This window comes from Danio rerio, chromosome 16, assembly GCF_052040795.2.
Source record: "Danio rerio strain M-AB ecotype USA chromosome 16, GRCz13ab, whole genome shotgun sequence".
NCBI classification, from domain to species: Eukaryota; Metazoa; Chordata; class Actinopteri; order Cypriniformes; family Danionidae; genus Danio; species Danio rerio.
In genome coordinates, this window is record NC_141036.1 from 9,386,976 (window position 1) to 9,412,199 (window position 25,224).

At 35.8% G+C, this 25,224-nt stretch overlaps 1 protein-coding gene across 3 annotated transcripts in view; it reads left to right on the top strand.

The window, feature by feature from the left end:
* The window catches only part of dnah5 (dynein, axonemal, heavy chain 5), a 233,694-nt gene that overhangs the window by 14,195 nt on the left and 194,275 nt on the right, over positions 1 to 25,224 (top strand). For all 3 annotated transcript variants that reach the window (XM_087286532.1, XM_087286533.1, XM_087286534.1), the window contains exons 2-11: positions 7,727 to 7,861; positions 8,000 to 8,084; positions 8,241 to 8,380; positions 11,009 to 11,227; positions 13,222 to 13,359; positions 14,284 to 14,460; positions 14,936 to 15,049; positions 18,432 to 18,539; positions 18,625 to 18,747; positions 21,880 to 22,095. In XM_087286532.1, coding sequence (XP_087142658.1) covers positions 7,727 to 7,861; positions 8,000 to 8,084; positions 8,241 to 8,380; positions 11,009 to 11,227; positions 13,222 to 13,359; positions 14,284 to 14,460; positions 14,936 to 15,049; positions 18,432 to 18,539; positions 18,625 to 18,747; positions 21,880 to 22,095 — 1,455 coding nt within the window. The remainder of the gene's footprint in view (positions 1 to 7,726; positions 7,862 to 7,999; positions 8,085 to 8,240; positions 8,381 to 11,008; positions 11,228 to 13,221; positions 13,360 to 14,283; positions 14,461 to 14,935; positions 15,050 to 18,431; positions 18,540 to 18,624; positions 18,748 to 21,879; positions 22,096 to 25,224) is intronic.

The following is a 25,224-nucleotide window of genomic DNA, read 5'->3' on the forward strand; positions in this document are numbered from 1 at the left end:
TTGTTTAATGGAGGGAAGATTGTTTCAGCACATTTCTAAGCATAATAGTTTTAAAAACCTATTTCTAATAACTGATTTATTTTATCTTTGTCATGATGACAGTAGATAATATTTTACTTGATATTTTTCAAGACACTTCTACACAGCTTAAAGAGACATTTAAAGGCTAAACTAGGTTAATAAGGTGAACTAGGCAGGTTAGGGTAATTAGGCAAGTTATTCTATAACAATGGTTTGTTCTGTAGACTATCGAAAAAAAAAATTAGCTTAAAGGGGCTAATAATTTTGTCCCAAAAATAGTTTTTAAAAAATTCAAAACTGCATTTATTTTAGCCGAAATAAAACAAATAAGACTTTTTCTAGAATATATATATATATATATATATATATATATATATATATATATATATATATATATATATATATCAGTGTTTTCTTGTGGATCTCATTTCAGCTGTGGCGGCAGGCCTTTTTTTTACACAGATCTACCAACTACCTGTGGGGTTATTTTAATGACAAATGTCGAGAGCGCAGTATTACAAGACAAGATCGCATTTATGTAATAGCCTGCGAGCATGCCAATCTCTTTATTTGTTATTTTATTTATTTATTTTTTTTATTTTGTTTTTTTTTAAATTCCCAGCTTCATATATATATATATATATATATATATATATATATATATATATATATATATATATATATATATATATATTCTACTTCAAACAATGCTGCAATTGCTCATTTGTTAGCATTGTATCTTGACTATATCTCGGAGGCATTACTTTTGCAACGTGAGTTCTTGAGCATCTGTAGTCTGCCTGCAAAATGTTTCTGAGCTCCTTGGCTCACTTTTGTTTTTTTACAGTGTTACCTAGCACCCCAGTATAGCCACTTTTACTGTCTCTCACTGCTTTTATGAGGGGCCCAGTCTGTTCAAAAGCTTTGTTCGGTTCCCTTCTTTTATTCTGCACAAGGACCCTAAAACGTTTTAGCTTATACTGTCACGAGAGAAAAGTGGGAAAACGACAAATATACGTCCAGACTGGATAACAGATTTCTTGCTTGGATGTAGTCTGAACTCATTTTTGCATTTTTTACTACACTTGGATGTACACTTGTTATCTGTTGAAGTTTTGAGACTTATGCACGTTGTCTGTTCGAGTGAAGATAAAGCTACATGATCATTTGGGCAGACTTTACGTGTAAAATCTCATGGATAATGATCATAAACAGAAGAAATCTGGGAGATGTAAGACAGAAGTGCAGTCTTCAATCATCTCAAACAGTCAGATTGCTGCGTTTAAAGTATGTATGGCTTCAAGTTCTGATGCTGCTTTTAAAAAAAATATTTAGTGAAGCTAATTTGATAAGTACTGTTTTTGTATGTGTGTGATCGTTTTGGATTTGTTAAAAAAAATATTAAAACAGGTCATTCTCAAATAAGACATCTTTGTTAAAAAATATCTGTTGGAATGATACGAGGTTCAGTATGTGTGATATTTTTGGACTTTAGTACTTTTAGTTTATGGTTATGTATTAATTTTTTTATTAGTGAAGTCTTTAGTGTAATTGTCTGCTTTTTAAAATGTGTTAAATAAGTATTATAAGATCCTTTTTAAGTCTGATAAATGTGTCTTTTTCAGCAGTTTCAATAGAAGGAAAAAAATTATGAAGAAAAAAAATTAGTCTCTGGTACTGCTGTTATTACAATCATGACAAGATGTTTAGAGAAACATGTGTGATTATTTGTTATGGAATTAACCAGAGGATGATTTAAAATTTCAAAATGTTAAGATTGAAAGAAATATAGAAATATAGTATTAATAAATAAAAAAATTAAATCTAATTTATATTTGTATGGCTTCATGTCCTGATGCTGATGTAAAAAAAAATATATATAATTTAGTCAGGCTAATTCGACAAGTACTGTTTTTGTATGTGTATCATCATTTTGAAATTACTAAAAATAAAAAAAGTAAAACAGGTCATACTCAAATAGGACAAAACTATGCTACAAACATCTGTTGAAATGATATTAGGTCCAGTATGTGTAAAATTTTGTGACTTTAGTATGTTTAATTTATGGTTATGTATCCTAATTTGTATTAGTGAAGTACTTATTGTTATTTTCTGCTTCTTATAAAGTATTAAATAAGCATTATAAAGACATTTTAAGTGTGATAAAATTGTCTTTTTTTAGCAATTTGAAAAAAGGAAATTAGTCCCTGGTACTGCTGTTATAACAGTCATGACAAGATGCGAAGAGAAAAGTGCGATTATTTGTTATGGAATTAACCAGAGGATGATTTAAAATTTCAAAATGTTAAGATTAAAAGAAATATAGAAATATGGTATTAATAAATAAATTAAATTAAATCTAATTTATATTTGTATGGCTTCATGTCCTGATGCTGATGTTAAAAAAAATTATTTAGTCAGGCTAATTCGACAAGTACTGTTTTTGTATGCGTGTCATCATTTTGAAATTACTAAAAATAAAACAAATAAATAAAACAGGTCATTCTCAAATAGGACATAACTATGCTACAAACATCTGTTGGAATGATATGAGGTCCAGTATCATTTTGTGACTTTAGTATATTTAATTTATGGTTATGTATCCTAATTTATATAACAGCAGTACCAGGGACTAATTTCCTAATTTCCGCTGAAAAAAGACAAATTTATCACACTTACAATGTCTTTATAATGCTTATTTAATACTTTATAAGAAGCAGAAAATAACAATAAATTATATTGGTTTTATATACTTATTATAATATATAATACTTATTGTTATTTTCTGCTTCTTATAAAGTATTAAATAAGCATTATAAAGACATTTTAAGTGTGATCAATTTGTCTTTTTTCAGACATTTGAAAAAAGGAAATTAGTCCCTGGTACTGCTGTTATTACAGTCATGACAAGATGCGAAGAGAAAGGTTTGTGGTTATTAGGCATGGAATTAACCAGTAAATGATTCAAATTTCCAAAATGTTAAGATCACTTATTGGGCTATGTTAAAAAATCAGTAAGAAAGCCATGTGTAAATATTTGTATGAATAAACTTCTATTATATTATAATACTTTTTTTGTTGTTTTGGTGGTCAAAAGGCCATCAATGTGTGGATGTCCAATGGACTTTAAGGTTTTGACATCAAATCGATTTGCATTTTTGATGTTTTTAAGTCATTTTGACATTAAGGTGCCTGCTGGCTTGAGAATTCCTTGGCTTGTCACAATAATCAATACGTTGACTTATTGTGCAATACGTGGACATGACCTCAATAATTTTTTTGGCCAATCAATATATATCAGTGGTTCTCAAACTGTGGTACGCGTACCACTAGTGGTACGCGGGCTTCCTCTTAGTGGTACGCGGAGGAACCGCTGAACAATGAAAGAAACAATTAACACTTTTAATCCTTTAATGCGTAATATAACATCGATGTGATCAGCATTGGCTGTTTTGTGAAGCATACGATCACAACGCTGTGCTTAGAATGTTTATTTTAGTGCATTGTGTCATAAGCTGTTATAAATCATTTCCCGAAGTTTAAGAATTGATTCTGAAGCGTGATTTGACTGACATGAAAAGTAGCCAATCACAGTCGACCTTGTCTAGTTGCGTGAAACGTAAGGGCGGGACAAATGCTTTCTGTGTTGCAGAGACAGAAAAAACAACTTAAAAACAAATGTTTTGTTGGATTAATGCTTCTCGGATGTTTTCACTATAGGATGTCTAGCAGAGTAATTAAACCGCGGACATATTTCCTGCCTTTTTGATGATCTACAAACACGTTTCGCTCGACAGCCAGTCTCTCGCCTCTGACCTGTCACTCTAAATACATTCTGAATGGCGGCGCGGGAATGAAGGTATTGCGCAATAACTCATTTCTACAAATGTGGCGAGTGCTTTATTTTATCACGAGAGCGCATTCATGTACGCAAATCGCCAAAACAGATATGTGAGCTTTTAAATAGGCTTTTTTTTTTTAAATGAACTGCAAGTCCTCTCAGGATCGCCTGTGTGCTCAGATTGAATACAATCGCGATCTTTCCACTATTAAAGTAGACATTATTTATCTTTGTTCCTTGACTAAATTTAGTCAAAAGTATTCAAAGTTATTAAGTATTTAGAAATAGATTGATACATGATCGATGACAATGCTAATGGTCTTCTTATTTGACTGTGTTGTGAAGTGAAACTTACTTTTAGCAAAGGTGGATTTTTTTTTTCTTTACGACAAAATAATTATGCTGGAAATGTTTCTGGATGAGGTATTTGTGTGATTTATACATTTAGCTGTATTCTGATCTGTCTTAAAGCATACAGGTCAAAACAATCCGTTGTTACTTATTGTTTATTTATCAAAATTAACAATAAGGCTCTTAAAGCACTGCTTTGATAAATGTAGTGTTGTCATTTCAAATACCTCAAGTAAAATGAAGTCATTTGTTTTATTTTTTACTGACAGTGTACTTGTATTTTTTTTAAAGTTTCTATTTTAGATTAGGTTAAATGTAAAACAAAATCTACATGTGATGTACAGCTTTTTAAGAAACAAATTTGCCATATTGTAAAGAAAAATAGTGTAAAATATGTAAATAAAAGGCTAAATTAAATCTTTTTACCATATACTTCAATTAAACCTTTCAAAGCTTGTAAATATCGTTTAAAAAAATGGGCAAAAAGTGTCTCTATGGCCTTAAAGATTATTTGGTAGTTTTACCAGTGCTATTGAAAAAGATTAATTGTCATGAAAGGAAAAATCGACCATACTTTTTTTGTTAGTGCAATTTCCTATACATGTAGCTTTGGGATTTAAGCAATTAAACCATTCAATCAGGTTTCCACGTAAAAAAGTGATTTCATAATGAAAATCAGATTTTTCAAAAGTAACCAACTAATACTTTTTAAAAGAGTACTTTGTACTTTTACGTAATATTAATATTATTTACTAAAATTTGTGTTGTTTTAGCAGTGTAATAGTATTTTTACTTGAGTACAAAAAAGATTTCACAAGCATTTAGTGCAGGTTTAATATATTATTAATATATGATTAATAAATATTATTTTTTATGTTTTTTATTTGTATCTATTCCTATGCAATGTTTTATGGGTTGCTGAGAATACTTTTCAGGTCTTCAATACATATCAGTCTTGAAAAAAAAAAATAGGTGCTGGAATTGATTTTCATTAGATTGTGCCTGTATGAACCCTGTCATATGTACATTTAACATATATTTCAAGATTTGTCTGAAAGTGTAGGAATGTGACATATAGCCTATATTTATAAGGTAAAAGCAACATCTCCAGCTTTTGATGAATAGGCTACAATGAATACTTTAGATTTAAGTACAGCAGTTTTCTTTTTACTTTTTAAGAACAGCGCCATTTTTAATGAACTTTTAAAAGCACATTTTAACAAAAACTTTTTTTTATCTGCAAGCACAGGTAATGTTCAGACTATTTCAAATGTTTAAAGTGACTGACAATAATACATATTCTTAATAATAGGAATTAATCTGCATCGTTTTTAAACTGTGCACACCTGTAGCTGCTTAATTAGGCCTATGACGCTATTTTTTAATACTGGTTAAAAAATAGCGTCGTAAGGTGGTACTTGGAGAGACAATTTTTTTCTAAGGTGGTACTTGGTGAAAAAAGTTTGAGAACCACTGATATATATCATCCATCATGTTTACATAAAAAATAAGGTCTTAAAATTTTTTGAGTAGATTATGCAGCTTCTTCCAACTCATCTAATCTCAGTTGGAGGTTCTTTTTGTTTGCAGGTTCTTGGAACTTTTATTTACTAACAGTTTTTCATTACATTCTTCCTGAAAACTACTAAACCGGGTTGAGAGGTGTCAAAGTAAACTCTGTTTCAAATGTGCAGTTCACTTAAAAAGTGACAATTCATAAATAACAATAAATTAAAATTTGGAAAACAAACTAAGTTATTTTAGATGAAATCCAGAAGCTCTCTCATCCTCCATATCATAAGCTTATGAGACATTCAAAGTACAGAAAAGGAACCAAAAACATTTTCAAACAATCTATGTGACTTCAGTGATTCATTTGCAATCGTACAAAGCTCTAAAAACACCACAAATTGCTGAAAACTGATTTTATGCGTTTCTGCATTAGATGGTGGGCAATACAACATTAACTGACTCTAATGACAATACATCATACTGTCTGGAGTAAACACACACCCTGACAACCTGATGAGAAAGAGACTAACGAACAGATTCTTTTTTACAGTTGTTTTTTTTTTTTGTTTTTTTTTTGTTTTTGGTGTTTTGGTGTTCTTGGAGTTTTGTTTGAAACAGTTGAAAATCATAAACCAATGTCTTTGCTTTGTTTTCTGGGACCATTACTTTCTATGGAGGATGAGGGAGCTCTCAATTTCATCTAAAACAGTGATCCCCAACCCCTGGGACACATTGGTGCCGGGCCCACAAGACATAATGAATTATTTCCATTTTATTTATTATCTTAGACTAAACGATCTTTTATTTTGAAAAATCTTTTATTTTGAAAAATTATCATATTCTCTCAGTTACATCTCAGTCACTTGAGCCAAAATTTAACCCAAAAGCGTAATAAGTAAGAAAACGTCTTTGGAAAGTTTCTTTGCGAAGAGGAAAAGGCCCAGTGAAGGACCCATGAACTGGCAAGGATTAGATCTGCAACCCATTTGTCAACAAATCAGGTGAATCCAGCATGTGCAAGACGAAGATGAACAGATTACAAATGACAGCGGACGTTAAAACATGTCTTATTTCCAACGGAGAAATGTGATTTTTGCAAGTGAATTGAAAGTGACGCACTTGCACCTTCCAGGCACAACAAGTTGAAAACATCTTCAGAATGCTGCGAGCCACTGACCGATCATCTCGATAGACGAAATGTCTCAGACAAGCACTGCAGTTTTTAATTTTCTTTTCAGAGTTGCAGCAATGTTTGCTCAGCTTGTCATCCTCTGAGAAAACAGTTTATGGTCTCCTAGCAATATACGTACACCCAGCCCCTAGACCACTGCAAAATTGTCAAGGGTTAATCAAAAGGTTGGGGACCACAGATATAAAATATATTAATTTGTGCTTGGAAGATGAACGAAGGCCTTAAGGGATTGGAGGGTAAGTAATTAATAACAGAATTTTCATTTTGTTTGGTTAACTAACCCTTTAAAGTACACAGGAAATCAAAACTAACCATATTGATTTGGTCAGCTTACATTGCTAGTTTTGTGGTGAACAATTCATCTGTTCATGTCATTGAGAAAAAAAGTTGGCCCTTGTAATCTAAAATTGAAATCTGAAAATGCACTTCCTATTTGTTTTGAGTTAAATTCGCAGATCACGTCGGTCTGAGGTCTTGGGTGGGGTTAACATACTTAATCACACCCATCCAGCTGTTGGTTTTGACAGCACTATGGGAGCAAACAGAAATGGTGAGGAGGAGGAGGCATCTGTTATGTTGCAATAATTTTCCCGAAACCATTTTTCTAGGCTTTCTATATGAAATGCCTACTTTACTATATCCAATCAGCTCACAGTAGAAAAACAAGCCAAGCACACTTTTTTTCTCATTTAATATTCTGTTTCTCTGGAAACTACCAACAATATGAACAATAAAATGGTCGCAGCTTACAGTTCATGTGAACTTTTAAAAGACATGATGATTAAGTGGGTGCGTCTTCTTTTTTACAGCAAAAGCTGAAGGAGGAGCGTGAGGCCAAGAGAGCGCAGCTGGACAGCAGACATGACTATGTTCTCAGCATTGTGTCTTCCTGTGTGGGTCTGGAGAAATCCGAAGTGGAAGATGCGATACTGGAGGGCACACAGGTCAACAATATTTCACACATCCATGCTTTAATTTGATTGTGAAGAGCATGTTCTTGTCAAGAAGTCACAGATTACTAAAATTCCCAAGCAAAGCCATTACTCACATTTAATTTAACAATATTATGCCCGATCTTTCAGATTGAGCGAATGGAGCAATTCTTTGCAGTCGATGGCATTCCTCACCTCATCTTATATTACCAGGACACAGAGGCTACGGAAGCAGGTTAGTAAAGCCTAATATGAATCCCAATTCAAAATAGCAACAATCAAACTCAATGTTCTCAGTGATGATTCTCATTAGATTTCGGGGTAACACTTCACTCGAAGCCAGCTGCACATTCGTCAATAATCAATTTGTCTCTGTGTCTTTGTTTGGTAGCCGAGTCCTCCTCAGCAAGTCGCATTAAGAAAGCCAAGGTCTTTGTGACAGAAGGCACAGATGTGGCCCTCACTGGCATCTGTGTGTTTTTCACCCGGGCAAACACCTCCAAGCCGATCACATCAGAGAATATCCACAGGGTAAACAGAAACACGACACGATGTGTGAAAATCAGCCCCTGAGCATTTCAAGAAGAAAAAAAAAAAACTCTTCATTTGTGAACCATGTCAATAACAGGATATCATCCCCCATCCCCCATTCCCTCCACTTCATAAATATCTCGTTTAAAGGAACACTACACTTTTTTTTTTAAATAGGTTCATTTTACTCTGTTTAACGCCCTGGAGTTTTACCACTTTTGAATTCACTCAGCCAACCTCTGGTTCTGGCAGGAGCATGTCTAGCTTAGCTTGGCATAAAACATTGAATTGGATTAGACCATTAGCATCTCGTTTAAAAATAGAAGAGTTATGAGTTTCACTCTTCTGTAGTTACATTATGTACTAAAGCTGAGTTCTGACCGCAAGATTTTCATATGGATGTTTTAATAATAATAATTATAATTACTTACATTTATATAGCGCTTTTCTGGGCACTCAAATCGGGGGGGGGGATCAAAAACTCAAAGGGGGGGGATCTCCTCATCCACCACCAGTGTGCAGCATCCACCTGGATGACGCGACGGCAGCCATTTTGCGCCAGACCGCACACCACACACCAGCTGATTGGTGGAGAGGAGACAGAGTGATGAAGCCAATTGAATATGGGGATGGATAGGAGGCCATGATGGACAGAGGCCAGTGGGCAGATTTGGCCAGGAGGCCGGGGTTAAACCCGTACTCTTTTCGAAGGACATCCCGGGATTTTTTAACGACCACAGAGAGTCGGGACCTCGGTTTAACGTCACATCCGAAAGACGACGCTCACTGAGCAGTATAGCATCCCCGTCACTATACTGGGGCATTAGGACCCACACAGACCGCAGGTTGGGCGCCCCCTGCTGGCCTCACTAACACCACTTCCGGCAGCAACCTAGCTTTCCCATTGGTCTTCCATCCAGGTACTGACCGGGCGCAGCCCTGCTTAGCTTCAGTGGGCGACCATGTGAGAGTTGCAGAGAGCTAGCTGCATGACTGTCTGCGCTACCCACAATGCACTTGGGACTTTATATCACATTTGCATTATTTAAAAAAAAAATCTTCCCTATTAAAAATAAATATATTTCCAATCTGATATGTAATGGGGAGAGAAAAAGTAGCACGAGTTCAGCAGATGGTGGAATCGAACCGGGTTGATGATCGAACGCATCAAAGATGATGCTGTGCACTTTACGAGGTACACCACTCACTCTGGTGTTCTGCTTCACTCTGTACTCATGTTGTCTCTGTCAATCAGGCATTAAAAGGCGTAAACCGTGAATAGCTTGTTCCAACTAGGTGCGCTATTTAAACTTAGCCTAAAAGACACTACATAAAGCTAATTAAAATTAAATGTTTCAATTAAATATAAATGAATCTGGGTGTTTAAACGTAAATATTGTCACTTGACAAAAAAAAGGACTATGCAAAATACATCGGCGAGCAAATCAAGGCAAAAACTAGTGTAACTCCATTCTGTTATAAATTTGATTTTTTTTTGTTTTTACTTATAATAAGTTCAGTATAAAATGTAAAAAGAAATACACTGTATTAGTTAATAAAGCCATGTTTTGGAGTTACTTTTTAAATATTATTAAATAAATTACCCATAGCAACTGTTTTTAGCTTTGTAATGTAATTTAAATGTAATGTGTGTATTTATATTGCACATTTATCATGTATGGCCAGACACACAAAGCGCTTCACAATCATGAGCGGGGGCTCTCACACCACCACAGTGTGCAGCATCCATTTGGATGATGCGACGGCAGCCACAGGATTACGGCGCCAGTGCGCTCACCACACACCAGCTATTGGTGAAGTGAAGAGACATTGATAGAGCCAATTAGGTGGATGGGGATGATTGGGACGCCATGATTGTAAGTGTCAATTGAGGGACTTTGGCCAGGACACCGGGGTTACACCCTTAGTCTTTAAGAGAAGTCCCATGAAATTTTTAATGACCACAGAGAGTCAGGACCTCGGTTTAACGTCCCATCTGAAAGATGACTGACAGAATGATGTCCCCTTCACTTTTACTGGGGCATTAGGACTCACACAGACCACTGGTTGAGTGCCCACTGTTGGCCTCTCTAACACCACTTCCTTTGGCCCACTAACCTTAATAAAGTTAGGATTTTGGCCCTTCACAAGGAAAAGTTTGGGCACCCCTGACCTAGAGAATGTTTTTGGACTGTGGGGGAAAACGGAGCACCCAGAGGAAACCCACGTGAACATGGGCAGAACATACAAACTCGACACTTAAACAATTAAACACTCAACAGTAAAAAATATTTATTTATATTTACAGTAGGAAATGTACAAAATATATTCATGAAACATACATATTTACCCAATAGTCTAATGATATTTGGCAAAATTCAATAATTCTGATTCATAAATGTTACAAATATACTTGTGCAACATAAGATATATGATGGCACACTCTTGGGTGAATTTAGTCAATACAGTGATTCGATTAGGGTTTAGTCAGTCAGTCATAACTGACATTTTAGTTTACATATCCACAGTGTATTTGTTGTGTGTAGTGTTCTGATCTTATGCCATCAAAACAGCAACAAAGGTCTCTTGGGTTTGCATTCATCCCCTCACCTCTGTCTGCTCTCACAGGATGTGAACTTTAACATGTTGGACACCACGGGTGTTGGGCTGCTGAAGAGCGTAGAACAGCTGCTGTCAGAGATCTTCATCCCGACTCTGAGGAAGATGAACTACGGCTGGGGAGAGCTAGCAAGCCCGCAGGCTCAGGCTGTCAAACAAGACTTTATTAGCTCTCTGGACAGCTTTGTCTCTGTGTTATCAGGGGCTCAGGAAAGCCTGCAGGAAAAGGTCTCACAAATACAAAAGGACACACATAAAGGCACAATCTTAAAAATACCATAAATGCTCATAGTGGATATACTCACGCACTAAATTGTAGTTTTGTATTGATTCGTGGCCTCTAAAATTGAATTGGATGGTTGATTTGGTCTGCTTTCAGCCTTTAGGATAATTATGTTTGCTCTGGATGTAAAAGATCTTGGATTTTGTTGGGAAGGAACTGTATCATATATATATATATATATATATATATATATATATATATATATATATATATATATATATATATATATATATATATATATATATATATATATATAACCAGTTCTGTCTGGTTCTTGAATCTGATTGGCTGATAGCCATGTGATATTCTGCAATAACAGCACTCTTACAGCCTCTTCACTATTGAATATTACTCCGTCCACATAGAGGGACAGCAGATCAATAGACTCTCTACAGTTTGACTAATATTGTAGCTGTTGGACAACATATTGTTCGTTTGAGGCTTTTTTTAGTCAAGATTGTAGTTGTTTAGATTGCAACTTCGCAGTTTATAAGGATAGTGTCTATTTTAAATATGTATAATTTCGGAGATCAGCGGCCATCAGCCTGTCATATTGACCACAAGATGGCGACAGAGACCGCATAATAAGTTCTTAGCGGACAAAAACTCTTTCTTTTCATATTTCAATCTACAGCTGATCAAATCATTATAAAACATGTAAATAACAATTCTAAGTCGATCTCTCTCTTTTGTATGTTTTGGTGGTGTATTTATACAATATTATTCTGCTAGTGTTTGATTTGCTTTGTCTTCGAAATAGTTAGTTATGTAGACTAATGGCATTTCATGTCGTTCAGCCTCATAATCTTAAAATGTGAGCAAAATCACCTGCTTTTTTAATAATTTTAGACATTACGCTAGAGAATCATTCAAACACTAGTTCTAAAGTGACAGGTTTTTAAGCAACGGTTTCTATTGTTCTGACGGTTAGCTTCAGCTAAGAATGAATGGTGGATGAAAGTAGTTCCTTGTACAAATGGATTTTTGATTTTGGTTTAATTTTCTTTTTTATATGTATACAATTATGACGTCAAACTATTGTATAAACACTATATCCCTCTCGTAGCAGTGCAATAAGGCTGTATATCGTTACTGGTGGGACAATGAATGGTTCCAAATGTATGTATGTATATATATATATATATATATATATATATATATATATATATATATATATATATATATATATATATATATATATATATATATATATATATATATATATATTACTATATATATATATATATATATATATATTACTATATATATATATATATATATATATATTACTACATATATTACTAATGATAACAAGAATAAATTTATTTGTTTATTTTTTAAATGATACAGTTTATCCCCAACAAAATCCAATTTTTTATTGCACTTATCAACACTGACCGTCATACACTACAGTATTTTAAATGCTTAACCAGAAGATTTACTAACTACTAATTACTAATGCACAATCATTTTTATATATAGAAATAGATTCATATGGGCTAATTCAGGTGTTACCAATCTGGAAACCAATGTTTGGGACGCATATTTAAAGGCCACCTACAATTTAACCAATTAGTTTAATTGATCTATTGAAAAGGGATTTGGAGAAAAAAAAAACAGGCTTTACATTAAAGTTTACATTACATTCTTTTGTAACTTTGGAATAATTATGCCTTGAAAGTAGTCTTTTAATATATGTTTTTGAAAGAAGTAACTTGTGCAAATGAAGTCTGTATTTATTTGATTAAAGTGCAGAAGTAAAAAACTTTCATTTTTATTTCTGTAAAGGTATAGCTAATTTTTCCAGAAGCACTTGTCTCTAAACTTAGTGTCTTTTAATCCTGTAATGGTGATTCAGAAATCATTAAAACCATAATTTCACGCTGTAACATCCTGAAATATCACCACTCCAAAGTATGAAGAATGTTTGTTATTTCAGGTAAACCTTCAAGAATGTGAAACATTTGATCTGAAAACACTGAAAGGTCCTTCAGATTATACAGCTGTGGCTAACAGCGCTGACGCTCTGGAGAAGATTGAAGCCTGCATGAAAACCTGGATCAAACAAATCGAACAGGTTTCAGTTCTGTTACTTTCAGAAGACATTTACATTTTTTGTATAGAATTTATTGCATACAATGGTATTGTTTTTGTAATTATGCAACAGAAAATTTTCATCCAAATGTCAAACAAACAAGTCGAAATCAATTCCCATGGCTCTTGATGACACATTAAGGTCTTGTGAGGTGAAACGATTGGTCTGGGTAAAAAACAAAACAAGTTGAACATTGACGTATCATTTAAGTGAGACGATATAATGTGTGTGATAGATCAAGGATGAGGGAAGAAAGAATTTTAGATTTAGGCAGTCTTTACTCAGTTATTTAAAAGAGACAACAGATAACATCAGCAATGGAAGGAAAATATTCAGAAATATAATGCTTAAACTAGACGACAAAATAAAGTATGAAAATTAAACCTGAGATCTTTAGTGTACGCAACACCCAATCTAAACTAACTAAACTTAAAACTCCAAAATACACAGGTGTCTAAATACTTAAGCTATTCTAACAGAACACAAACAAAGTGCAAACAGAATAAAACTATGCCATATTTCTCAACTTCGTATAATACAACAACCATCAAAGCAATTCTTACTTTGAGCAACGAAGTTCAAAAGATGAACTCGAATTACATCAGAAACCTGAAGAAATACTTTAGCAACCAAATCATAACAAGACCTCGCATAGTGTGTGTCTGGGCAGAGAGTGGGCATACAGAGTAAACTTAGAAGCCTTTGAATTCACCCGGCACCTCAGCGGATTGACGAAACTGACACCGTCATAATTTTAATTTGCAGTCGAACGAACCAATAACCTTTGGGTGGAGTAAGAGACGTGAGGGTGAAAAGCAAAATGTAAACAATCCTTGAATCTGGTCTCCCTAAAAAAATGGGAACCCTGTTTAATGTGTTGTCCACCTTTCATCTTGTGTTCTAAAGGTCCTTGCAGAGAGTGACCAGCTCAGGAAAGAGGCAGATGACCTGGGTCCCCGTGCAGAGCTTGACCACTGGAAGAAACGAATGTCTCGTTTTAACTACTTGCTTGACCAGCTGAAGAGCCCGGAGGTCAAAGCTGTGCTCGGAGTTCTTCTTGTAGCCAAGTCCAAACTCATTAAGGTTGGAGGATTGTTTACGTTAGCGGATGTAAATTGTAATCAGTTGGATATAAGACAAAATGCACTGTAAAAAACATTTTACTAAAAAAAGAGAGTTTAAAGTTGTGGCCTTATAATTATTAAGTAAACAAACTATGTGCGTACAGTAATTATAAAAGTTAAGTCAATTTACTGATGTTTTTAAGTAAAATCACCTTGTTGTTTATACAGCAACAGGTTTACTCAATCTAAAGTAAAATAACCTATTGCTTTACAGTGTCGTTGAGACATTTGTGGTAAATGTGGAAGTAATATTGTATTTTGGAACTGAATTGTTTCAAAATGATGTGGTAATTGTTTATTTCTTCTTTTGATTTGCCATGACATTGAAGAAGTCATAATGACTTTTTCATTTTTATTTCAGTAATGCCCTAGATTGTGTTGTTTTTACCAGCCAGATTGCTGTCTAATTTTCCCTAAATGACTTGCCTTGGCAGGTTTGGCGAGAACTTGACATCAGGATCACCGATGCAGCAAATGAGGCCAAAGACAATGTGAAGTACCTGTACACCCTCGAGAAGTTCTGTGACCCACTGTACAACAGCAACCCTGTACGGCATGTTCTGCTATGGTTACTAAAGTTTAGCGAAAATGTAGAAGTAATTATTTAATAGTACAGACAATAACTGCTGGCCGACAAATCTAGTACATTATAATAGTGCAAATATCAAATTATAAAAGCACATGTCACTTTTTTTTAAAATCACTTGTTGATAAAAATGATTCCAGTTTAGCTACAGCTGAAGTCAAAATTATTCACTGTTTTTAAAAAAAAAATGTCTTAAGGTATATTATTAGCCCACATAAGCAATATTTTTTCAATTGTCTACAGAACAAACCATTGTTATACAATGATTTGCCTACTTACCCTAGTTAGACTTTTAAATTGTGAAATTGAAAAATATCTAGTAAAATAGTATGTACTGTTATCATGGTAAAAATACAGTAAAATAAATAAATTATTAGAAATTAGTTATTAAAAATATACAGGGGGCTAATCATTCTGACTTCAACTGGATCCTTTTTTTAACAACATTGTTTATTATATCAATCCTTTGATAAACAAAATAACAGTTCATGTCATTTATTCGAAAATGCCTTTGACAAATGCAGTATAACCTACAAATTGTATATAACATATATGTCATGTTTTACAACAAAATGAAACATCAACTCACAAAAAAACACCAACTAATAAAATCTACAACAATCCTCAGATAGCTGTGCATAAAACAAAGAACCACTCATAACACAGTGGAGTGCATTGGATTTAATGCAATCCAGCCATAAATAATCCTACTTATACCACTTACAGTCTGATGTCTGCAGTGCAATATTTATAGCTACCTGTGAATAAAACAGTACTCAGGCAGACCATGGTGTAAACACTGTATGTATAATAGAGTTTAGAATTTAACATTAAAAAAATAAAGTTAAGCTGTATTTTAGGTCTGCACAATACTGGAAAGATATGCGTTATGGCTGTTTTTATTGACTATAGCGATAATGATATTTATTCAGATATATTTTTTGGTATAAAAATTATATTTTTATTAGCTATGTTATAATATCATTTATTTATTTAATGATGTTAAAATAAACAGGTAAAATATATATTTCTGATCAAATTCTAATTCAGACAAAAAAAAGTGTCACGATACAAACATTTAGGGTTCTATTTTAATGATCTATGTGCAAAGTCTAAGCGCATGACGCAAAAGCAATAAGGGTGTCTCTGAATCCACTTTTGCTATTTTAAGGACTGAAAAACACAGTCTGCGTTCTGGTGCATGGTCTAACAGGGTTGTGCTTATTCTCTTAATGAGTTATGGATGTGTTTTGAGCATAATGTGCATTAAATCAATCAGAGTTAAACAGACCATCTGCAGCGTGTGGATAAAGAATAAGCCTCCTCTATTTGGACTCTTTAATTCTCTTTACTTTACTTTTACTCTTTATTTTACTCCTTTACTTTAGTGGATAAGGAAACAGTGCTGTGCACACTCCACTGAAGAAATCCATTAGCCTACATATTTAATTTTGTTTGTTAAGCACAAAGATTTGTTTCAAAACTATTTCTAAATTTCCAGAAAAGTTATATCCAAACTTATGTCCTATTCTTATGCCCCATGTGGTGATGCATTTGTCTCCAAAACGCGACAGGTGGACAAATCTAAACTCGTTTTTATTAAACAAATATAAATATTCATATAATAATTAAAACTGCTAATAATAACATTATACAAATTCAAATTTTCATGAATAAACTAAAAAAAGCAAAGGCATGAAGGCAGTGTTTGTTTTTTAAATTTATGTAGAAAATAAAAAAAATTTGGTAACGTTTTAATCCTTTAATATTTTCATATGTGTATTTCATTTTAAGGTTATTTGTGTATTGCTGTACATCCTGTGTGTATTAAGTAATGTGTAAGTGTTTGGACCCGCATAGGCGCAAAACTAATATGCTTTGTGCTGAATTTTAGACCAGCTTTTAGTTGGTCAACGGTGCTGTCTATTTCAGTTCCTCAAAATAGCAATGTGCTGACAATGCGCTTTAACACACCTCCTTTCTAGACCAGCACACCCATGATTCCACAAAGTGGAGCAAATGGATTTGCTATATAAACAACATGGTGCAAAATGTGAAAATTACAGTTGAGCTGGTCTGAGAATAACAACAAATCAAGCCAAACACGTCTTGCGCCTTATTGCGCCAGGTATATGATAGGGCCCTATGAATGAGCGAAAATCTCAAAATAGATATTCTAGCTCTGATTGGCTGTTGTCATTTTTCTCATTTGTCTCAACTCGCAGCATAAGTGTTTTGTTCAGCTCTGGGTTTGCATTTTGGCTTCTCCAGCCAATAGCAGAACAGCATCTACTGAGGGGTGGGGATAAAGATAGTAAGGACCAGTCTGATTGATCAAATTTAGATAAACACATTTAGTTATATTGCACATACTATTATCGCAATAACAATAATTTTGCAATATATTGTGCAGTCCTACTGTATTTTTTGTTTGTAATAGCCAACATAAACTCATTTTTAAAAAAGTAGCCTTATATACATTTCTGGAGATCACAAAATATGTAGCCAGAGGGACTGTATGACCAGTAGTGTAGCGGACAGGCCCGCAAATGGACCAAACAGAACCAACCAATTTTTCCTTATCTGGATTGCTTTTCAAAACACGGTGGGTTGCGTTTAGAGAAGTGGGTGGCCGCTGGTCAATCGGTGCTTTTTAAAACATCATCGGTTGGGTTTAGAGAAGGGGTGAGTGGGGGAAGTTGCGGGAGTATCCCGCAAATGCATAGAGACTCCCGAATGCCTGCAAATGAGTGATAATCTCCCGGAAATCGTGCGTCTCCCGCCCGGTCCTTAAATATGTTGCACATCCCTTTCTACTGCATCCCTCCTAGCTCTTCAGGTACGTATCGTGCAACTCACCCACACCTCTCTTCAGGTACGTCTCTCGCACGCACACGCCCCTACTCAGATACGTTGCTTCAGGCACCCACTCTCCCGCTACCTCCCGCAAATCAACTCTGTATCCCCCGGAAATTACTTTTCCCAACTTGGGATGTCTGTATCTATCAGTCGGTCAGTCAGTCAGTAGACAGCGACCTCTGGTGGAATTATGTGTGAACAGCAGGCACGAATGGCCTGAGAAATTTGAAATCTCAAAAAGTGTACATAGCAGCCTGTGGTGGATTCGTGAAAACAAAAACCTGAAAAAAACAAAACAAAAACATAGCTCCTGGGATGTATTTGGTGCTTTCCAGAAATCTATATACGTAGGGTTATATAATCAGAATGAGCCTGTGTTGGTAATAGCAATGTTGTTCTACAGAAACTGATTTTTGAAAGGTTTATGATGAAGACTTTATTAAATCTTGTGATATTATCTTCTTGGTGCGTCTCTCTATATATAGGTTTCAATGGTGGAAGCTATTCCTGGGCTTATAAATGCAATTCGCATGATACATAGTATCTCTCGCTACTACAACACCTCAGAGAAAATCACTTCCCTTTTTGTCAAGGTAAGAGTGAGCTGACACCAACGTTACCCAAATTCAATTTCCAAGACTTAATACTCCAAACCGGCAATGTTATCTCTCTCCCAAGGTTACAAATCAAATGATCACCGCCTGTAAGGCTTATATCACCAATAATGGCTCAGCAACCATCTGGGATCAGCCGCAGGAAGTGGTATCTGAGAAACTCAAAGCTGCTATTCGCTTGAATCAGGTACAGTATGATATGACATTTAGCTGCAGGACGTGTTTATTTTTACTGATCAAGGTCTAGATACCATAAAATGTGACACTTAACCTTAATCCATCTTACTTCTTCTGCGTCTGTCTAGTCCGTTTTGCCAAGAGACAGGTTTTCCTAAGCTCCAAGGCTCTGCTGTTCATAGGGAAAGATAATCCCATAGAAAGACGATTTGAACATTTTTATAAGTGTCCGCATGAGGCTTGTGTGATTGTAATTAAAGCTGTCAGGTGTTTTACAGTTTGCTTTCACTATTAATGTCATGACCTTGTAGAGCTAACAAACGCTGGTAATTTATCTGCTCAGTTACCTACAATAGACTGGACAGACGTGATAGCTAAGTAATCTTACTTCAAAATGAATGATTCAGACACCTCAAAGCACAAATAATACTGGTTATTGTTTTAATAGAGTTAGTTTTCGATATGTCATGACCTTGCAAAGATATAAACTGTAAATTTTTCTTCTTGTTTCTGATACCTAAAAATAATCAGTATCACTTTAATTGAAGTTTTACTGCCGACACCTTTATAATCATGACATGATATGAGGAGATTTTATGCATGACTATGGTAACTGTCATTAAGTGTTATTAGCAGAGTTATGTTGTTTTAAATGCAGAGATGTAAGGTTGGGGCGATAGACGATGCCATCGTCCATCATCCATCGCACTAGAGTTCAGCTGTGAATGTAGCAATCGCACTTGAGTGCGTACCAAAAGCGGACCAGATGAATCATTGGTAATATTTCCGGAAGATGACCATGTCGCAGTTTAGCTAAATTAATTCACACCCCCTGCTAAAGTGATTTGCGATGTGCCTTCGCCATTTGCAATGCATTAAAACATTGTTTTCCAGCAGTCACGCTTTATTCTCGAAATGTATAGTTTGTCTAAAGTGATGTGTACAACCCAACAGTCAACTCAATGTCAATATTAAATTGTAGTTAACTTAAAAATTTACAGGAAGTTAATTCTACTTATTTAAAAAGAGTTTTGAACACTTTGAACTAATTAAACACCTCATTTCTTCAACTATAATGGAGTAAGTTCAAAGTACTCATATAGATTAGTTTTTTTAACTCAAATGCTTTTGTTGCAATCGGTTTCCTCAAATTATTTTAGTTGACTTAACTTATTGGGTTTTACAGTACTGTTGGTATGAGTTCTCTTCATTAATTAAGGTTTACTGTGCTCAAATTGCTTCGCTTACTTAAATGGATTAAGTTCACAGTACTCATTAGGATTAGTTTTTAAACTGACATGGTTTGTTGCAATCGGTTTCCTCAAATTGTTTAAGTTATCTTAACTTTTTGGGTTTTACAGAGTACAAACTATAGTATAATATGACCAGGGATACAATCAGCCAGCGTAGTCATCCCTCCATAGTAATAAGTGACATTTTGTGTCTGCCGGTTTGTTTTCTTGCGGGAGTTCCATTGGCAATTCCCGCATGTTAATTCTGACCAATTGAAAAGCAGCTTAGGAAATACTTTCAATAATATCTGGCCAGTGAGTGATGTGGATTTTGTCACATGACAGGGTTTTTGTTCTTTTCAGCTGGTTCAGACCAAAGCAATCACTGTGGTTAGAAAAGGATCAAAAAAGATCGGCAGAGAAAAGCTACAATGTATTATATGTTGCCCTTTGTCCGGAACAAGTAAACCAGGGGTCTCAAACTCGCGGCCCGCGGGCCATTTGCGGCCCTCAGTGCAATATTTTGTGGCCCGCGCTGACCGCTGTACACTGACAGAATCAGAGAGTGCTCCCCGCTCCGCTGATTCTATCCGTACACAGAGGTCACTGGCATTCCCCGCCCGCCGTGTAAACAAAGGGGCGGGGATGCCGGTGACGTCACCACGCACCCCGCCCCTTTGTTAGAGGCTGTGACGGGCGGGAAGTGTTTAGGAGGGAACTCGCGCCGGCCAGAACCAAGATAAGCTGTTCCCGCCCCTGCCTGCCACTTAGCTACCTATCTGCAGCATGCCACCTACCTAGCTACAGCCTGCATCTTATATATATTATAGGTAGATACAGACTGGTACAGACTGATGTGACTGGAGTGGGGTGGGGGTGTTTTATTTATACATATATACGCCTTTTTTTAGGTGAGGGAATGGAAGTTTGGAGTGAGTTCCCCCACTTTTTTCCCTAGGACTTCAATAAGTCAAAGTACAGGTCTAGACTTAATGATGATCATCTTCAAGCCATACTGAGGGTCTCAACTGCTTCCGCTCTAAAGCCAAATGTGGTTCAGATTTGTGAGAAGAAGCGCTGTCAAGTCTCTGGCAGCAAGGAGTAGGCAAAAGATGCCATGTTCAGAAGAACTGTTCATAATCTTCACTCAATGTTCTATTAATGTTCAGGACACTTCATGTTCAGAAGAAATAATTAAAACTGTTAATAATGACATTTGATCCCTTATACGGCCCAGCCTCACCCAGACTTTGCCTCCTGCGGCCCCCAGGTAAATTGAGTTTGAGACCCCTGAAGTAAACCAAACGACAGATGTGAAAGCACTCTAAGACAATACTCTGATTAAGAGTCTATCATGTAAACAGCAATTTATGATGACCCTAATATGACTAAAGTCATAATCATACTAAACAGAAGCCGAATTAAGATGCAGTCAAGCTACTACTGTCGTGTAAGATTTTCAGCACATTTTGCGACAGGATTTGTTCCCCATACAGCGTGCTGTATCAAATTCCATTAAAACAACATTCTTCCAGCAGTTCATACTCACATCCAATATCTCTTTTGTCACGGGTGGCATGCATGAAATGTCCCTAAATGAAAATGAAAGTGCCAAACTACTGTTAAAGTCAACAAATGAAAAAGGAAACATCTGAAATGACATGAAACTCCAGAAGAAATGTGGATAGCGTGTGGAATTATGTGCTATAACATGTAAAATGGATCATGAAAGGAACATTCAAAAAGGAACTCATATAAACAACCTTATTATTGTCTTCAGATTAAGGCAAATAATAGCATTACTGATGTCCATGTAAATGTAGTTAATGTATAATCTATTGGTAGTTGCTTATCAAAAGTGCCTGCTACATAAATAAAATGCAAACAAATATGTATGTTCAATGTTTCAGGAATACCAGAAATATTTCCAAAAAACCAAACAGAAGCTGGAGGAGAATCCGTCGGAGCGTCAGTTTGACTTTAGTGAAATGTACATCTTCGGCAAGTTTGACACATTTCAGCGACGACTGAGCAAAATCCTAAACCTGTTTAGCACCATTACCACCTACAATGCCCTGCAGGACTCCAAAATTGAGGGACTGGAAACCATGGCAACCAGATTTCAGGTATCACGTCCAGGGACATAGTAATCAGGGTGGCCTATTTTTAGATTTGCACACAAGACAAAAGAACTTACCTACAAGATAATAGCGTAATTACTGAAGGCTGCTTTCTATAGCGTTATATAAATGTTTCATTTGGAGCAGGCATTTGTTAGTGAACTAAAAGAACTGTATAACCTGAGATTTAATATAAAGGTAGTCAAAGACCTCAGTCTGACCGGTCATTGTAACATTCACAGATATATTATACCCAGTAGGGGGTATAATTAGAATTTATTAAGATCATTGTAATACACTGTTCATAATGGCAATTTGTAAGTCCTATGTAGTGAATACTGTTAAATTAGAACACTTTTGGATAATATTTCTGCTTTACATGGACAAATCTAAAGTATATTATGACCCTTTTTTCCTGAATTTGTAAGTCTACCTTGACTGGTATTATATAGCTGACGTTTCTAGTTAAGTTCGTTTTTATGAGGCAATAATGTAATGTTAAACCTATGAAATGGGTAAAATAGCATGACTTACATTACAGCAGGGGCCTAAAACCTTTTGTACACAACATTCTTGTTTTGTATGTATATTTAGTATTGAACAAGTCCCTATTTTTCTCAGAAAAACATACATATTTTAAAGGGGCGGCTGATCAGTTGTAAGTAACAACAACAAGCAATTCGTACATACCAAGAAAACAAAACTAACTGACAATGATCCCAAACACAGCCTAGAAAACTCTCAAATGGTTTCAGAGAAAGAAAATAAAGCTGCTAGAATGGCCCAGCCAATCACCTGACTTCATTCCAATAATAAAAAAAAGGACTAAAGATCAGAGTTGATAGACGAGACCTACAGAACTCAAGATTTGAAGACTGCTGAAGTATGACACTAAATCACACCTGAACTATGTGTGCAACTGCATTCTTCATAAAAGAGGCGTATTGATATAAAGTTTTAAATACATTTAAGTTATTCAGGACTGTCTCCTTTTATTATTTTATTATTATTACACAGAACATAAATTCTGATATAAAAGGCTTGGTTTATTTGTGTGTTTGGATTGTTTGAGTTTTTAACTAAATGTAAAGTCAGCCGCACATTTAGAATATATTCAACACAGGCTCATTGTGAAAACATACCCCAGTGTACATTTCTGAAGAGCACGAATTATATATCTAGAGCTACGTATAGCCTCATTCACATTACGAGCACTCGCAGTGACAACTCGACAAGCGACTGTTTATTTAAACGTAGAGTGAGCGGTTTCCGGTGACCTCCGTCTACGCAAGCGGCTGTTGGTGACCAGTTGGGTGTGTCGTGCAGAGACACAAAGTTGAGAATCTTTTAACTTTATGCAAATGAAGAGCGACTTTCTTGAGCGACAGCCAATAGGAGCACCAGTAGAGCTCATGTGATCCTATATCGGCTTACTCAGTGACCTACACAGACCAGAGTTTGCAGCAGATTGCCATCCAGAGAGACAGGCAGCTACAAAGTTGCTGCTAGTGTGAATAAGGCATTAGGCTGCATTTCGTCTTTAACACAAACACTGCAGGGTGGTATGACAGGTACGGTAGGGTGCTTCCAGCTGACCATATGTTGGTGGACTTTAGACGCAGAGAGGAGTTGACTGCGACAACGGGATTAGAGTCCAGCAAAGAATGGTTCCAGAAGGCAGGTGACACAAAAACTAAAGGCAAAAAGTAAAATAAAGAACATGGTAAAATCTAAAAACGTGGTAAAAATCAGGTTGCCGTGAGGGATTTTTTTCTGGATTGCTTTTGTAAATACTATCGGTTGAGTTTAGTGAAGGTGGTGGGCGGGTTAATCAGTCCTTTTGCAAACACTATCTGTTGGATTTAGGGAAGGCAGTGGGTGGGGGGTTTGTTTGGTCAGTCAGTCGACAGCGGCCTCTGGTTTTATGAGAGTACAGCAGGCGTGAATGCCAGTCGCAAGAGAAATTTGAGATCTTAAAAATCATACACAGCAGATTCTGGTGTCCATATCCGGGACCAGGTCGTATCCTGAGCTGCTGCGCTGTTGGTCATGGGGGAGTGGAGAGCATGAGACTGATTCCTGTGACGCTCCAGGGACAGACGAGTCTTCGCTGAGGCCAGCTTCCAGCCTCCACTGCTGAGACTGCAGCTCTGCACAAGACTTTTGGCCAGCGGAGAAATTAAAATGGTCGTGCCGAACTGAGTCTGGTTCTCTCAAGGTTTTTTTTCTTCACTCTCCTATTGGTGAAGTTTTTTTTTCCCCCTCCGCTGTCGCCACTGGCTTGCATGGTTCAGGATCTGAAAAGCTACTCATCGATGAATTTGCTCTTCAGTGTTTGGACTCTCAATAAAGACTTCAAACCACACTGAACTGAGCTAAACTGAGCTGAACTTAAACACTAAAAACGGAACTACCCTGATCCAGTTACTGTGACCATTCATGTGAAGCTGCTTTGACACAATCTACATTGTAAAAGCGCTATACAAATAAAGCTGAATTGAATTGAATTTTCAAAAACAAAAACTGCAAAAAAAAAAAAAAAAAAAAAACACCTCCTGAAACGTATTTCGTAGAAATGTATGTAGGGATACATATTAATAATGAGCCTGGGTTGAATATATTTACCAGGAAAAATTGTGACGTGTTCAATACGTATTTTACCTGCTGTAGATATGCACTACGTTGTCAAAAGTTTTGGGACATCTGCTTTTACATGCATATGGGTTTAATATAAAATTAGTCTGCACTTTGCTGTTATAACTGCTTCATCTTGCCTTGGAATGCTTTCCACAAGTATTTTTGACCGTTTTGTCTAGAAGTGAAGTCAGAAACTGATGTTGGTTGGTGGACCTGGCTTACATTCTCCATTCTAATTTATCCCAAAGATCATAAGTATGTCAAATATCAGGTTGTGGTCAGGGCTCTGTGGTGGCCAGTCAAGTCCATCCACACCAAGCTTGCTGATGAATGTTTTTTATGAACCTTGCTTTGTAAGCTGGTGTGCGGTCATGTTAGAGCAACAAGGTGCCACCCACAAAATTGGGAGCATGAAATTGTCCAAAATGTCTTAGTATGCTGAAGCATCAAGAGTTCCTTTCACTGGAACTACAAGTGGCCAAGCCCAAATAGAGGTCT